General features: G+C 44.0%; 1 protein-coding gene across 1 annotated transcript in view; it reads left to right on the forward strand.

Annotated features, from left to right (window-relative positions):
* Positions 1-17,931, forward strand: part of LOC311223958 (1-phosphatidylinositol 4,5-bisphosphate phosphodiesterase gamma-1-like) — a 135,669-nt gene that overhangs the window by 85,572 nt on the left and 32,166 nt on the right. Inside the window, 10 exon segments of the mRNA XM_084308734.1 lie at positions 3,303-3,487; positions 7,680-7,880; positions 9,641-9,760; positions 10,470-10,653; positions 11,140-11,229; positions 12,383-12,486; positions 12,735-12,831; positions 13,581-13,647; positions 14,459-14,625; positions 15,364-15,460. Coding sequence (XP_084164860.1) covers positions 3,303-3,487; positions 7,680-7,880; positions 9,641-9,760; positions 10,470-10,653; positions 11,140-11,229; positions 12,383-12,486; positions 12,735-12,831; positions 13,581-13,647; positions 14,459-14,625; positions 15,364-15,460 — 1,312 coding nt within the window.

A 17,931-nucleotide genomic window follows, 5' to 3' on the forward strand; every position in this document is an offset into this window, starting at 1 on the left:
CGTGAATAGCGTCGGGGGTCTGTAGCGCAGCTCCGCGGGGGGATAGCCTGGGCTGTACTGGACCTCCTGGTCCGGTAGAGTACTGTGCTGTCGTCGGGCGTGGTTCTCCTCCTCTTCCTCTTCGTCTTCCGTTAGGTCATCCAGGGCTTGTAGTCTCTGATTTAGCCTCTCCGCAGTGTATGCTGCTCCTTCCCAGTGGCTGGGTCTCGCTTGGACCGGTTGGGGAAGGGGGTCTGCGGGGGGTATAAACCTCGTCTGTTGGTCAAGTTCAGGGTCGCTTACTCGGCTAGGGGATGCCGCCCTGGAGTGATGTCTAGACGAGTTCCTGGAGCCTCTGGTGGAGGGAGGGGGTGTTGTCCTTCTGATCAGCTGTTCTATTAGTTGCGCTTGTGCTCTGTCGCGCTCGGCTTCGCGCTTGGTGAGATCCGATTCTCTCTGGGCACCGGTGGCGGCGCGCTGGGCGTCGGCCCGGTCTCTTGCCATATTCTCTTCCATCTGAATGCGTCTTATTTCCAGGCGTATGTGCTCTTCTTCGCTCCGTTGCTGTATCTGCAATCGATCGCGTTCACCCTGGAGTCTATCGCGTTCAGTAGAGGCTTTCAGGCTGACGAGGAATGCCTGCTGTAGTGTCCTCTCTGCCTCGCTGGGAGAAGACGGTTGTATAGGGGAGCCGTCCCTTGGGATACTCCGTGCGGAGTCTTGGAGCTCTATCTCCACGGTGCTCTCCTCATCTTCTTCCGTGCCGAGTTCTCTCTCGGTAGTGTTGTCTTCCTCCCGGGACTCGTCGGGGACTACTTCTTCGGTATTGGCGGGGTGTAAAGTCATGTCTGGTTCCCCCTGGTCCCCACCGTGAGCTGGGTCAGTTACGTTAGAACCCATAGGGGCCTCTATGGTCGGGGTAGCCTGGTCGTTAGGGTTAGACATAATTTTACTTTCTAGTTTTACCGCGTTTACTGTTGGTAGAAGACTAGGTTGTTGACTGACAGCGTAAGCCTCTAGGTACTGAGGGAGCTGTCGTTTGCGCCGCGGGCGTTGTTGGTTAGGAGGATCGTTTCGTGGAGTGTTCATCATAGGCCATTTTAATATTAATAACACTATATTAATATTACACTGATTACCCTCCGGCTCGAAGGACCAATTGTAACTGAGGGGTACAATTCCCTGACTGTATTGTTAGATATGATACTTACTATCACTACCTCTTGTACTTTAGACTCTGGCCACCCAGTACTAGGTATAAATAATTATGATAAACACTCCCACCTGATGAAACGGATCCAACACAAATGTACCAAGTCGAAAGTCTGCGTTTAATAATAATACATAGCAAAAGGTATGTACAACGATCACTTAATTACATTTATGATTTGAAATAGTATGCACTTTTATGGCAAATGAGTATTCGTAGGTAGATCAATATCGAATGTCCAATCTCTGATTGCGCAGGAAGCAAATATACAACCTGGAATATTTAGGGAACAATAGCAATGATACTTGAATGATTATATAGCTGGATACACTAGGGGGAGGTTCCGACTGCTTGTAGGACAGCTGGAGGGGGGGGGGGGTAGAGTCTGGCTGTATCCCGTCTGGCCGAGGGTATCCTGGGAGAGCCCACAGTCGTGCGACCCGGTGCCCAGCGATCCTCGATCCACAGATGAAAGCAGTTGGACTCTCTGTGGCCGGCGTCCTCCGGTCCACGATGGAGAGACGTGAGGCGACCTCGTCGTGTAGAGCGTCTTCTCACCTGTCGTCCTCTCCGGGGGGGGTATTTCCAACACACCGCAGTGTTGGCCTTTATCCATAGAATAATCAAAGTACTCAAAGCATAATCCAAGCCGGGGAAGGCTAGCCGTCGTCGGTAGAATAATCCAATATACAGGTCCACTCGCTCTTTGGCCTGGAGCTCCTCGGGTGCAGCTTCACGTGGGGTCAACCACCCTGGATAAGCGTCCAGCTGATGCCCGAAACGATGGGGGTGCTGATTACTATAGAACTCTTACCGCACGAGGCACTACATATGAATAGACTATTATTAGCTTAATAGAATACGTCCAACTCGACGATATAGTGCCAAATATGACTATTCAAATATTAATATACACGATGTCTCAATGCCGATACTGGGCCGAATTGGCCTTACTGCCCACACGTGGTTCGCGGGGAGGCTTTTGCGTCTGTCACTCTGTTGGAGGGTAATGAACTGGACTAAAAGAAAGTTCTACTTTAATAGCGCAGTATATATACGCACTATGAACAAATAGTACCATTAGTGGTGCGGTAGACATATTCCTACGCGGAACTAGGACTTGTCCATACATGTTGAGCGGTACGATTGAACCTGGTCTGAGGGGTATGGCGACCTGGCACCAAGGTCTCGTCCAATGGTAGAATGGAGACTATTATGGGATGTTCAGTAGACTAGAAGGGATATTCAATGCATATTGTACAAGGAATATACAAGGGATATCGGGGGATATACAAATACAATTAAATATATATATATAAATAAATATATATATTCGGTTTAATCTGATCCTTCAGAACAATTAGGGTTGGGCACCGAAAACCGGTTCTAATAGGAACCGGTTCCTAACTTCCGGTTCTGGAACCGGAAGTAACATATTTGAATTTCGATTCTAAATTTTTTTTTTTTTTTTACTTTTTTTTTTTTTTTTTTTTTACTTTAATACCCTAGTTACAGTACAGCAACCAAATTAAACTGTATCAAGTCAACTGAAAATGTGAATAGTATGATTTTCTTTTTGAAATAAAAAAAAAATTAAAAATCTCCTTCGAAATAAGCTGTGACCTGTTTTGACCTGCACCTCAAAGAATCGGAATCGAGAATCGTTTAGAACAGGAATCGATATGGAGAATCGGAATCGGAACCGGAATCGTTCAAATCCAAACGATGCCCAACCCTAATGATGATAAGGATGTTGATGATGATAAGGATTATGATGATGATAATAATGGTGATGATGATGAAAGGTAGTGATGATGATGATGAAAGGTAGTGATGATGATGATGATGATGATAGTGGTGGTGGTGACAGTGATGGTGGTGGTGGGTGTGGTGATGATGATGACAATAATAATGATGATGATGATAAGTAATGAGAATGAAGATGACATCCTTCGATCACCTCACATCGTCGTCGTCTGCCCCCCCCCCCCCCCCCCTCTCTCTCTCTCTCTCTCTCTCTCTCTCTCTCTCTCTCTCTCTCTCTCTCTCTCTCTCTCTCTCTCTCTCTCTCTCTCTCTCTCTCTCTCTCTCTCTCTCCCTCTCTCTCCTGTAGGAGTGTAACAACAATGAGCAGCACTGTGCTGAGCGCTGGTTCCATGGGAAGCTGGGTGGGGGGCGTGACGGGCGCCAGGTGGCCGAGAAGCTGCTGCAGGAGTACTGTGAGGGCGGGGCCAAGGACGGCACCTTCCTGGTCCGCGAGAGTGAGACCTTCGTCGGAGACTACACCCTCTCTTTCTGGTCAGTCTATGAATTAATGAATGACGTTTATTTTTCGGTCTTGTTTACAGACAAATCAAACACACCCGTGTGGATTTACAAAAAAATAAAAAATAAAAAAAATCACAAATGTACATATTCAAGGCAAGCTCACACACAAAATCCAAAATCAACGACCGAAAGAGTAGATACAGACCGGCTAGCCTAGCTGTTGGCCAAAAACACCTGTCCCGGAGTTTTAAGCTAGGCTAGTGGTCTGTATCCACTTCCATTAATTTGTGCTAAGCTAGGCTAGCTTGCAGCCGAATATCTTTCTACTGAACGCACAGAGAGAAAATTGGTATCTATCTCTAGGATGTTTTTAAAAACAAAAGATTTTACGATTTGATTATATTTGATGTTGAAATTTAATGAGCAGTGCATGGGACAAAGCAAAATAGCATGCATCCTCTTATACAAAAGACATCTAGAAAATGTAAGTGCCAAGTAATGCTTTTTTATGAATATAAAAACTTTATATAAGCCCAATATACTGTAACAAACCCTTTCATAGTAGTTTTTATGTTAAGTTAACATGGCAAATTAATTATTATTATTACATGTGATTTTAGCTAGGGGTTTTAGATTCAATACAAATTTAGATTTTGAGTTCACAATTCGATTCGATTTCTGATTATTTATGCATTAAAATGTATTGAATTGTGAACTCAAAATCTAAAATTTTTATAAAATCTGAAATCCCTGGTTAAAATCACATGTTTTTCCCGTCCAATTTTCAATGTGAGTTTTGTCACACCATATGAGACGAGAGTCTTTTCGGGTAGAACTGCCACGTGCTCCATGACAGGACAAACAAAACTCAGTCACTGCTGAGTCTTGGAAAGACATTTTATATGAAACTGAACTTTGTAAAGAAACTCAAAGTTGAGAGCGACGCACTGCTCTGTTGTTCTATAAGGTAATTTAGAACTGTACTATGAACTGTCGTATGAATGTGTATGCATGTGAATGAATGTTGGTGGTGGTCGGAGGGGCCGTAGGCGATGATTATTCGCCACGCTTCCGTGAGTCTGCCTCAGGGCAGCTCTGGCTGCAATTGTAGCTTACCACCACCGGTATGACTGTGTATGAACGAATAATGGACTCTGTAAGCGCTCTGGGGTCACTGGGGTGTCATGAAGAGCGCTATATAAATCCAATCCATTATTATTATTATTGTACTTTATAAAGAAACTCGAAGTGTTAAGAGCGATGCACTGCTCTGTTGTATGTTAGAACTTTGTAAAGAAACTTGGGCGGCTAGGTGGTGCAGTGGGCAAGGCGCTCACCACCAATGCAGGAGACGCTGGGTTCGAGCCCAGCTCTCCGCATTGCTATCAGCTTGGCTGGTCGTTCATACTAATACAATTGGCAGTATTAGGGGGTGGGAAGCTGATGGGTGGGGATCGGACGTTGTGGACAGCGACTCCTACAGGTCGGTTGGTGCGCCTGCGCAGCAGAATCAGGAAGCGACGGGGGCGGCGTGCCCTCCAAACGCAGACCCCCGACGCTGAGAGATCGCGCTGTGCAGGTGAAAAGATGCGACTGCTGCTTCCTCGAGTACCGGAGGGGACACGTGATGTAAGGCTTAGTCCACATTGCAGCCGGCTTGTGGGAGGCATGGCCTAACAACGTTCGAGACAGGGGAATGTAGAATTGGACGATACGAAATTGGGATGGGAGAAAAATAGAAAATGGGAGAAAAAAGTAGATAAAAAAAAATAACTTTGTAAAGAAACTCAAAGTGTTAAGAGCGATGCACTGTTCTGTTGTATGTTATAACTTTGTAAAGAAACTCAAAGTGTTAAGAGCGATGCACTGTTCTGTTGTATGTTATAACTTTGTAAAGAAACTCAAAGTGTTAAGAGCGATGTACTGCTCTGTTGTATGTTATAACTTTGTAAAGAAACTCAAAGTGTTAAGAGCGATGCACTGTTCTGTTGTATGTTATAACTTTGTAAAGAAACTCAAAGTATTAAGAGCGATGCACTGCTCTGTTGTATGTTATAACTTTGTAAAGAAACTCAAAGTATTAAGAGCGATGCACTGTTCTGTTGTATGTTATAACTTTGTAAAGAAACTCAAAGTGTTAAGAGCGATGCACTGCTCTGTTGTATGTTATAACTTTGTAAAGAAACTCAAAGTGTTAAGAGCGATACACTGTTCTGTTGTTCTAGGTATTATGAGCGATGCTTTGTTGTAAATGTTATTGTATATTTTTATTGAACTATTTTATCACACTTTTTACTGTCTGTTCTATTTTATAATTTTTATTTCTGAATGAAACCGTAAACAGAGAGGCCTATTGGAATGCTAGATCCTAATGGGAAAAACTGTGATTTACCTTACCTTGCTACTCTCCAGGCACGCGGGAAGTGAGTCAGACTTGGGGGTGCGGCGGTCGGAGTCAGAGATAAATAATAATAATAACGTCATATTAAATGCATGCGCGAAGCGCATCATTTGTGATTTTCCATTAATTTGAAAGATCAATATTATACACTACAACAGACAAACTTGAACACCAACATGTGGACAGTTCACACACGAAATGCAGCAGTTTCGTTTCGCACACCGCACAGGATCTGTGTGTCTGCGTGTGTGTGCGTGTGTGTGTGTGTGTGTGTGTGTGTGTGTGTGTGTGTGTGTGTGTGTGTGTGTGTGTGTGTGTGTGTGTGTGTATCACTGACTGTCACAACAACAATCCCCGCAGGAGCGATAATAAACACACATTACCTATTCCGGAGACGGTAGAACACCGATGGTGGTCTTGCGTTCAGGAGTGGTGGAAATAAACTCCTTCATGGCAACATGAATGTCCAGTGAGTCCAGAATATCCTGATGTATATGCAGCAAGTCCAGGTTATTATTATTAAAGAAATCAGATATTCATTTTTGAGACATTTCTTTTCTGAGACACAAGTAAACACACTCTCCACTTCAGTCAGTCCTCCCTCTCTGCAATTCGTTCCCGTATACAACATCGCCGACAGATATATTCCTTTACTGCGAATTGTCCCAAAAACTATTCCAGGCCGCTATTTCTTTTACCAACGGATTTCCAGTTCCGCGTTGACGCTTCCAGGCTTCCAGGCCGCGTCTATTCGAATCCCAACTGGTTCATGCGTCGGCTACACGCTTGCGGCTTCTTTAATAACACTGCATTATCGAGACAGCGCCCCTATGAGGATCTGGCAATGAATTCCAAGAGTAGGGTAAATCTGCAGTGCCGCTCGCTCAGTGACATTGAGTAGCCTCGGTATTACAATGGAATAAAGGCCAAAACAACCTTGCAGTTGCAGTTACACTCCCCGCCAGCAGGGGGTGCTGAAGCCCCCACCGCACCCCCCCTTGACGCGTCCTTGCTACTCTCTATCTTTGTTATGCTCACTTATGCCTGTATTTTTTACTGCTGTGAAGCACTTTCTGTATGAAAAGTGCTGTACAAATAAAGTTATTATTATTATTATTTAAGCATTACATCACGTGACGGAGTGTGTTATACAAATTAGATCACGCCTATGGGTGGTTGTTAGGCCCGAGGCGTAGCCGAGGGTCGTTAGACCCCCATAGGCGTGATCTAATTTGTATAACACGACTTCAAGTGGTGTAATACTTTTATACAATGGCCGAATTCACCCAACCTTATTGCTAGAGAATAAACACACAGTAATTGAAGCATAATGGAGATTTATTCACAAAACCACCAGCAGAAAAAGTAGGTAAAAGAAAAAATAAAGAAAGTTGCCTCCGTGTCTAGAAGCAGAGGGAGGTTGCTTCAAAGCATGCCATCTAACAACAAACTTCATATAAATCCTGCGATGTATTATTGTTTTGACAATGGGTCATGACAAACCAATTACATAATCCAACATTGTGTAAACAACTAACATATTCCAGTTGACTGTATCTTTTTTTTTTATTATTCGTTACGAATATATCCATACTTCCATTGTGTCACGTGGAGTGTGTTATACGAAATAACAACCGGTAACTTCACTGTTTCAGCCAATCAGAATCAAGAAATGTGCATGCCATTGTATAATATTATTATAATGTCGGCATGGTCCTTTAAAAGTCTTGATTATCGGTATATCAAGTCACGTTCCTCTCACTGTTTTGACTAACACCTGTGTCTGCTGCCTCTCCCACCACCACACCTTCCACTCGCCAGGCGCTCCGGCCGCGTGCAGCACTGCAGGATCCACTCGCGCCAGGAGTCGGGCTCCACCCGCTTCTACCTGACGGACAACCTGGTGTTCGACAGCCTGTACCGCCTCATCTGCCACTACAGGGACACGCCGCTCCGCTGCAACGAGTTCGAGATGAGGCTGGGCAGCCCCGTGCCACAGCCCAACGCGCACGAGAGCAGAGAGTGAGTGTGTGTGTGTGTGTGTGTGTGTGTGTGAGAGTGTGTGTGAGTGTGAGTGTGAGTGTGAGTGTGAGTGTGAGTATGAGTGTGAGTGTGTGTGAGTGAGTGAGTGAGTGAGTGAGTGAGTGAGTGAGTGAGTGAGTGAGTGTGTGATTGTGTGTGTGTGTGTGTGTGTGTGTGTGTGTGTGTGTGTGTGTGTGTGTGTGTGTGTGTGTGTGTGTGTGTGTGTGTGTGTGTGTGTGTGTGTGTGTGTGTGTGAGAATGAAAACTTTTATTTAAAATTGGACCAGTCACAGTGGACAGACCAGATGTGTTGTTTTGCGTGTTTATAGCACAAGTGCTAGTTTTCAACACTAGTCCATTGAGGCTTTTCTAAAAGATAGAATAAAATGAACAGTATAATACACAAATCAGAACAAATAGTTACCAGAACAAGAGTCCATGATCAAAACAACAAAACCAGTCCGCGTCTACATATGTGAGCACTGCTGCATTGATTTCAGCCATACTTTTAGTCCTCTGTTGAAGACGTTGGCATTGGACATAAGAACGTCTTATAATAATTCAAGACTAGATTAACCTTTTCCAATTGACCTATATCAAACCCCGCCCTCATGGTAAAACACTACAATGGTCTCTCGTCTGTCACTCTGTAAGTGTACGTGTGTGTGTGTGTGTGTGTGTGATTGTGTGTGAACGAGTCAAAACCTCATTGGTATTTTGTGTCTGATAGATGAAAACCTCATATCATCATTTACATTTAGTCATTTAGCTGAACGCTTTTATCCAAAGCGACCACAAGTGACCACAAGTGAACAACAGGGGGGGTACAACTCTGGTAGCTAAGGGTCAGTGGTATTGTTTGTCAAATAGTCTCTAACTTGAGTGTTACCCTCTGAGCATAGTAGTATAGACATATTTGCATAGTAGGTAGTATGAGGATAGTAGCATAGTAGGGTACAAAATAATAAAAGACAGTAAGAAGGTTCGTTTTCTTTTTTCTTTTTTACAGATACAGGTATAAAGACACTATGGTAGTAGTCATACTGGCCAGCAGCGTAACTAGTAAGAGTAGGTACAGATATAGATATAGTATATATATACAGATAGTCAAAGGATTATATCGTCGCTGTCGGATGACCACAACTCCAAAAAGTTTACTTTTGAATTCAGGACAAACAGCCGTTTCAAGTTTCAAGTTTGTTTATTAATTGTCACAATAAAATACACATACTTTACGGTGAAATGCTTGGTTCTGTATGAGCCCCTGAGAGTGTGCTTCATACAGTAAAAAAAGTAAGTAAAAAAAGTAAGTAAAAAAGTAAGTAAAGAGGAATATACATATATACAATATACAATACAATATACAATCTAAAGTACAATTTTCAGATTGACATCCATATAGTTTTAAAGCCATACATTTGGTTTTTGTGTTTCATATGTCCTAGGGTCGTGAAACTGGCTCACATGATAGATAACCATGTAAACATCCATTACCAGTAAAGAGAATTTAAATAATGAAAATGACCAAAACTGGAGATAAGTGGTGTTCATCCGACATTGACGATATGCAGGTATGTACAGACAGATGTGGATACATATATATATAAAGTAAATATAAATATATAAATGTATATATACGGTAAATACAGCACTATTGTAAATGTTTACCCCTGAAGCATGCAGGTCAGCTCTAAGTTGACAATACACTTTAATAATAACTTTGGATAATTGTGTGACGGAGAGTGTCTTGTGTGGTTCAGGTGGTTCCACTCCAGCCTGTCTCGGGTTCAGGCTGAACACATGCTGATGCGGGTGCCCAGAGACGGAGCTTTTCTGGTGCGGAAACGCACCGAGCTCAACTCCTACGCCATCTCCTTCAGGTAGAGCAAATACACACACATGAAGGCAACGGATACAGCAACGTTTACTCTGTCTATCGTTTTGAAGGCCTATGTTAAGGCTTTGAATAACTTTTCAGGCTATTTAATGCTATATTGTGGTAACTTACTGTCTATTCAAAGGCACATTATTATGGAAAAGTTATTTTGTACATTGATTTTAACTTTAATTATATTACTGTCTATATATAAAATGTATATAGTTGCTTGATATAGTTGCTGTTCATGGACTGTGGAATGTCTATAATGTCTATATTTAATTCATAATAGTTGCTGTTCATTATGGACTGTGGAATGTCTATAATGTCTATATATAAAATTGATAATAGTTGCTGTTCATTATGGACTGTGGAATGTCTAATGTCTATATATACAATTGATAATAGTTGCTGTTCATTATGGATTGTGGAATGTCTTTCATGTCTTTCTCTCTCTTTCTCTCCCCCTCTCTCCCCTCCCTCTCTCTCCCCCCTCTCTCTCTCTCTCTCTCTCCATCTCTCTCTCTCTCCCCCCTCTCTCTCTCCCCCCTCTCTCTCTCTCCATCTCTCTCTCTCCCCCCTCTCTCTCTCCCCCCCTCTCTCCCCCTCTCTCTCCCCCCCCCCTCTCTCTCTCTCCATCTCTCTCTCTCCCCCCTCTCTCGCCCCCCTCCCCCCCTCCCTCCCCCCCTCTCTCTCCCTCCCTCTCTCTGTAGGGCGGAGGGTAAGATCAAACACTGTCGTATCCAGCAGGAGGGCCGTCTCTTCATGCTGGGCAGCTCGGCAGAGTTTGAGAGCCTGGTGGACCTGGTCAGCTACTACGAGAGGCACCCTCTGTACCGCAAGATGAGGCTCCGCTACCCCATCAACGAGGACACGCTGGACCGCATGGGCACCGCGGTTAGTCTTCAGTTTCATGACCCCTAAAGACAGAGGGAGGAGGCCTTTTCTCGGGCCCCCGATATGGTTAAGCAGAGACGGAATGGTGAATTCGACCAGCAAATAATCATTATTATTTTTAGTTTTTCAGGCTATTTCACTGGATTAATAATTTAATAACTATACTTATATAACTGGCTTTAGACTTAAAGTATTCCTTATTTCGCAAGATATAAGCTTATTTTCCCTTCAAATGGCATGTTAGCATTGTTTGTTAGTACCGTATTTCGCACTGAATCCACCAGGGGGCACTACTGAGCTAGGCATTAGTGTCTCGTGGTTACAGTGAAGAATGTTGTGTATGGTGAAGAGGATTAACCAGCTAAAATAAAAAATCGCTTTATTATGAGAGAAGATTTGAATGATAATAGAAAATAGAAAATACCTAAATGTTATTATGTTATTAGGCTGTGAATGAGCGTTGTGCTCCTCCCCTCTGGTCCCCAGGAGCTGGACTACGGGGCGCTGTATGAGGTCCGCACCCCTCACTTCTACGTGGAGGCCAATAAGATGCCTACAGCACGGGGGAGTGAAAACGTAAGAGAAAAACTCAATCAAACACCTTTCAGATTCACAAAGTTAGTGTCTAGATCCCATAGCCCGGACGTTTCAATGGGGATTTTTACTTTTGGACCTTGCTGCAAAGCTGTATTTCATTGTAATTTTCACCCAAGTTGTCTACAAACATTAACCCTAAACTTTAAACTTTCCCACCACCTAACATTCTTTAATAAATGTCCAGATATCCTTCCCAGCTTTGGGATCTAGACACCATTTTTGGAGTACTGATCTTGAGTCAGTGACAGTCCATGTTAGTGGAACCACATGTACTGTATACACCTGCTGGCCTTGAATCAAAGCCAACAAGAACCTTCTCTCCTGTGTCTCCTCTACTCTGTCTCCCTCTCAGCCTCCCTACTGTCTCAATAAAGAACCTTCTCTGTCTCCCTTTCAGCCTTCCTACTGTCTCAATAAAGAACATTCTCTGTCTCCCTCTCAGCCTTCCTACTGTCTCAATAAAGAACCTTCTCTGTCTCCCTCTCAGCCTTCCTACTGTCTCAATAAAGAGCCTTCTCTCCTGTGTCTCCCCTACTCTGTCTCCCTCTCAGCCTTCTTACTGTCTCAATAAATAACCTTCTCTCCTACTGTATGTCTCCCCTACTCTGTCTCCCTCTCAGCCTTCCTACTGTCTCAATAAAGAACCTTCTCTCCTACTGTATGTCTCCCCTACTCTGTCTCCCTCTCTGCCGTCCTACTGTCTCAATAAAGAACCTTCTCACCTGTGTCTCTCCTACTCTGTCTCCCTCTCAGCCGTCCTACTGTCTCAATAAAGAACCTTCTCACCTGTGTCTCTCCTACTCTGTCTCCCTCTCAGCCTTCCTACTGTCTCAATAAAGAACCTTCTCACCTGTGTCTCTCCTACTCTGTCTCCCTCTCAGCCTTCCTACTGTCTCAATAAAGACAAAATACTAAGGGGGTATTTAGTAAAAATAAAGTGTTCTTTGTCTCTTTCTTAAACATTAAAATATTCAGATGACGGTTTTATATCCCAAATAATACATTTAACCTCCAGTTTCAGTTTATACATATTTATTACCCTTGTATGGACACACCCCAGTGCAGGGATGTTGGCGTTATGTATCTGTTAGGAGAGAGAGACAGTGAGCCTCCTGACTGCTATGTGTTGCAGTGTACGGTCAAGGCCCTGTATGACTACCGCGCTCAGAGAGAGGACGAGCTGTGTTTCCCCAAGCAGGCCCTCATCCTCAACGTGGACAAACAGGAGGGTGGCTGGTGAGTGTGTGTCTCTCTGTCTGTGTTTGTTACAACTTCTTTTACAACATAACATTATTTCAATGTTTCCATGCATGCATGGCATGTTATACTTTTACTTTATTGAAATTCACAACAGTCCTCTCTATGTCTTCTCTACCTGTGTATGTCCTACCATCCATTTTCTCCTCCTGTGTATGTCCTACCAACCATCTTCTCTACCTGTGTATGTCCTACCAACCCCCTTCTCTACCTGTGTATTTCCTAAGGTGGCGCGGTGACTATGGAGGCAAGAAGCAGTTGTGGTTCCCCGCCAACTATGTGGAAGAAGTGCCCAGTTCTCCCACCCGAGAGCCAGATGAGGCGGTAGGCTGAAAACACCAAAACATGATCCAAGAAAATAGCCTACTTTTGTGACAGCAGTTTAACATGTTATATTCATAGTATTCTCATGCAGTGTTTTGACAAACAATATGGCACAATGTCACAGCTCACTGGCCACAGTTGTCATTTAATGATAATCACCTGCTGTTTGATTACAAGCACCTGTTGTTTGATTACAAGCACCTGTGGTCTGATTACCGTCACCTGCTGTTTGATTAAAATCACCTGCTGTTTGATTACAATCACATGCTGTTTGATTACAATCACATGTTGTATGATTTCAATCACATGTTGTTTGATTTCAATCACATATTGTTTGATTCCAATCACCTGTTGTTTGCGACCAAGATCTCTGCAATTGAATACCATGAATAGAGATGCACTGATACGGGTACCGGTATCGGTTCAAATGTGAAAGGTACCCAACCCTATATAGTTAGGATGGGTCAAATGGACGAATGTCCCCAAGAGAGGATTAATAAAGGTACAACTTAACTTGACTTAACTTGTGTGTGTGTGTGTGTGTGTGTGTGTGTGCGTGTGTGTGTCAGTAAAGTATCAGTAAAGTATTTGATACCCTATCAGTAAAGTATTTGATACACTTGATAATACACTTGAGCAAAATGTGTGATTGGAGGATCAAGAAAAGAGGATGGGGTTTGAGATAGGTCCATTGTATTTGTCTTCTGTTACAACCTTTGATCAGATGTCCTACTTGTGTCTTGGTCTAGTCCACAGAGAACAGTCCCCTGGGCACATTCCTCAAGGGCTTCATAGATGTTCCCACCTGCCACGTGGGTGAGTGTGAACAAACCTGTGTTACTGTGGTAGACGGAAGTAACATCCTAACGGACCGTGTCTGGTAACCCCGAAAACCAAGCTATGGGATAGGAGAGATTTATTCAATGTCAGATTGACTGAGACCATGTCTGGTCCATCTCTTAAAGCAAAAACATTCACATGAACTGACCTGATGGCAGGCTGCAGGGAGCTCTCCCTGGTCCTGATTGACCTGATGGCAGGCTGCAGGGAGCTCTCCCTGGTCCTGATTGACCTGATGGGAGGCTGCAGGGAGCTCTCCCTGGTCCTGATTGACCTGATGGGAGGCTGCAGGGAGCTCTCCCTGGTCCTGATTGACCTGATGGGAGGCTGCAGGGAGCTCTCCCTGGTCCTGATTGACCTGATGGGAGGCTGCAGGGAGCTCTCCCTGGTCCTGATTGACCTGATGGCAGGCTGCAGGGAGCTCTCCCTGGTCCTGATTGACCTGGTGGCAGGCTGCAGGGAGCTCTCCCTGGTCCTGATTGACCTGGTGGCAGGCTGCAGGGAGCTCTCCCTGGTCCTGATTGACCTGGTGGCAGGCTGCAGGGAGCTCTCCCTGGTCCTGATTGACCTGGTGGCAGGCTGCAGGAAGCTCTAAAACGAAATCTATATGGTCACAGAAATGGTAGGTTGATCCTTTAAATACTTCCTCTGATTTTTCGCTCTCTCTCTCTCTCTCTCTCTCTCTCTCTCTCTCTCTCTCTCTCTCTCTCTCTCTCTCTCTCTCTCTCTCTCTCTCTCTCTCTCTCTCTCTCTCTCTCTCTGTCTCCCTCCCCCTCCCTCTCTCCAGTGGTGTTGAAGGATGGTAAGAGCTCCAGGCCCTTCGTGTTCACCGTCCACTCCCAGCAGTTGTCGTCTCATCCGCTCCAGTCGCTGGACATCGCTGCAGACAGTGTGGACGACCTCAGCGGCTGGGTCGTCAAGATCAGAGAGGCGGCTCAGAACGCAGACGCACGGGTCTGTACTGATACAACACAACACACACACACACACACACACACACACACACACACACACACACACACACACACACAAACACACACACACACCACACACACACACACACGCACACACACACACACACAAGTTAAGTCAAGTTAAGTTGTACCTTTATTAATCCTCTCTTGGGGACATTCGTCCATTTGACCCATCCTAACTATAGTGCGGCACCCGGGGACCAACTTCCAACAAGGGCAATGGCAGGAGTATTAAAAACCTAGCATGCATGTATTTTGGTGTGGGAGGAAACCAGAGTACCTGGAGGAAACCCACGCAGGCACAGGGAGAAACATGCAAACTCCACACAGAATGGCCCCCTGCTGGGGTTTGAACCCAGGACCTTCTTGCTGTGCTAAATAATGTGCCCCCGTGTATATATATCTATATATCCCTATGTTCCACTGGCAGCCTACGCAACAACATACACAGGCATACTCTCTCTCTCTCTCTCTCTCTCTCTCTCTCTCTCTCTCTCTCTCTCTCTCTCTCTCTCTCTCTCTCTCTCTCTCTCTCTCTCTCTCTCTCTCTCTCTCTCTCTCTCTCTCTCTCTCTCACACACACACTAATATACACATCATATACATCCCTATGTCCCACTGGCAGCCTACACAATGGCACACACACTTTATTACACAAGTGATCCCAGCAGTGAGTTGCTGTGTTGATGCCTGTCTTGGCTGGTCTCCATGGTAACAGATGCAAGTGGAGAAGCAGATGGAGCGGAGGAAGAAGATCGCCGTGGAGCTGTCTGAGCTGGTGGTCTACTGCAGACCAGTACCCTTCAACGAAGAGAGTAAGTCAGAGCTGGTGATCTACTGCAGACTAGTACCCTTCAATGAGGAGAGTAAGGACATTGGGTCTCATTCCCGAAAATGTTTCAAAGATATATTCTGGAAGACTTATCTTGGAACCACTGAGACATAATCTATGACACGTACACTCTGAGTCCTGAACGTGCTGGTAATATGTCTTAAGTGGCTGAAAAGGTCGCATAAATGATATTATCTGATATCTGCTTGGAGAATGGCATTCTGTCTTAAACTCGAAAGCGCATTTCCGTTCAGCTCATTTGCATACAAAACAACGCCTCCATAGCTCCTTATAAGGGAACTGGTGACGCAGGTGTGTGAAATGGAATGGCGGAAGTGCTTTGTGAGTCTTGCGAGCCGCGTGATTACGAAACCTAGCGTCAGTCAGTGCCAATCAGAGAGCGTCTCCGAGAAATGCGGCTAGGTTTCGTAATCACGCTTGCGCCCATCAAAACTAGATTCGATTAATGTATTGGCATCATATACAGCTCGCGGTACACACCTGCCGCAGTGCGCGCGTGCACACACACACACACGCAGTACTGTATATGAATGAATGAATGACATATAATATATATAGCCTACGGCGGGCGTAATGAATGAACGCAGTATGGCTTATTATTCCATCATTAAGCCTATAGGCTACTGTTCATTCGTAGGCGCACACAAGACTTGTTATGGAATATTAATGCAGTCTATTTCCACCGATTAGCTTTAGTTCTTATTTATTTATCCACTGTCATTTCAGTGTTGGTGTATAGGCTATATAGTGTATTTCAATATAAGTTTAATTGATTAATGATATATTCGAAGGAATGCAGGTTTATAGCTATATCAACCCCCTCCAATGTACAGTAAATGACCAAGTATGGTTTTGTCAATATTACAATGTACAGTTTTGCTTGTACAGTGTAAGTCTATCCCCCACCCACCCCTCCTACCCAACCTCCTCCAACAGTTTCTATGTCAAATGTACTCTCTTTTCTGGACTCTTTTTGTATCACAAACAGTACTGTATTTGCAAATCTGGTATGTCATAAATGTATAGATGTAGCAGTACTGTCTATCTGTGTCGTGTGTGTCATATATGTTATGATTAATTGAAAATGGGGGACCCTGATGTAAACAAGACGAAATTCTTTCTCTGGTCTGCATCCCCTTATGTAATTGAGCTGTACTGTACTGTACCCATTCTGCAATCTGTTAATAAAGTTTTCAATCAATCAATCAATCAATCAATCAATCAAACAAAGGTCTGTCCCATTGTATACCAATCAATGGGATACATTGCATGTTGACCTGCATTCTTTCAAATGTATATAATTAATCATTAAAACAGATGTGTAACAAATAAGAAATACAAATTCCACAGAAGGCATTAAATTATTATTATTTTAATCATTTCACAATAATTGCATAATTGTGTTTGAAGATCTGAGTAATTAAAGTAATTATACATTTGTCCAAAATAGCTGGTTCAGATATGGTTAAGCAGCTGCCCTGTGATCAGATGAATCCATATTATTTATTTTTCCGACATCAAATGCGTAATTTCTTATCGTACAAATATTGTCATATTTATTTTAATTATGATTAAGTAATTAATTCCAAGGAGGCCTGTAGCGTTGACGTGAAGGAATCACTATGAGAACACAGTCTGTCAAGTTATAATAACATTTTAAATTAGTCAATCAATCATGAGATTTGATCGTGGGTTTGAGAGCATATTTAAGTGTGCTCCTCAGCACTCTTAAATCTGCTCTCAGCCACGATCAAATAAGATCTCAGGAAAGTTTGGGGACTCCCACTCCCAGCCCTAATATGTCTTAAATGGGCCGAAATCTGGCTAAGACGAAATATTTTGTCGTAACTTCGTTCGAGAATGAGACCCAATGCCGGGATCAGACGACACAAATTCAGCCCGATTTTGACACAATTTTGTTGATATTTCCAGCGCCGTGCCTGATTATGAACATCAAATTTGTCTTTTCCCTCCTAGTTACACATGCACACAGTCCTCATATCCCTCCTAGTTACACATGCACACAGTCCTCATATCCCTCCTAGTTACACATACACACATTCCCCCACACATATGCATTTCATCAGAGAGGTCAAGCAAAGGGTCGCCTGCAGTGCGGGGATCGAACTGGCGACCCTTTGGTTATTGGCCGGCCTCTTTACCTCTAGGCCATCCTTGTAGCGTGACATCATCAAAGAACAGCGGCGTGGTGTCTGGGACGTCCCACGACACCCTGACAAAAAGTCTAGCATGTTAGAATGTTTAAACTTTTTTCCTTCTAGTGTGACAATTCATGCCATGTGTTATTTAAAGTCCAAACCAAACCCCTCCTCCCAGATCCCTAGCGAACTTCATGCCAAGATGGCCTGCGGCAATCTGTCGGGAATAAACACACAGTCTCCCGGCCAAGACACAGCAAGATGTTATGCTGCT

The sequence above is a fragment of the Notolepis coatsorum genome, assembly GCF_963971535.1.
Source record: "Notolepis coatsorum genome assembly, chromosome: 2".
Lineage (NCBI taxonomy): Eukaryota > Metazoa > Chordata > Actinopteri > Aulopiformes > Paralepididae > Notolepis > Notolepis coatsorum.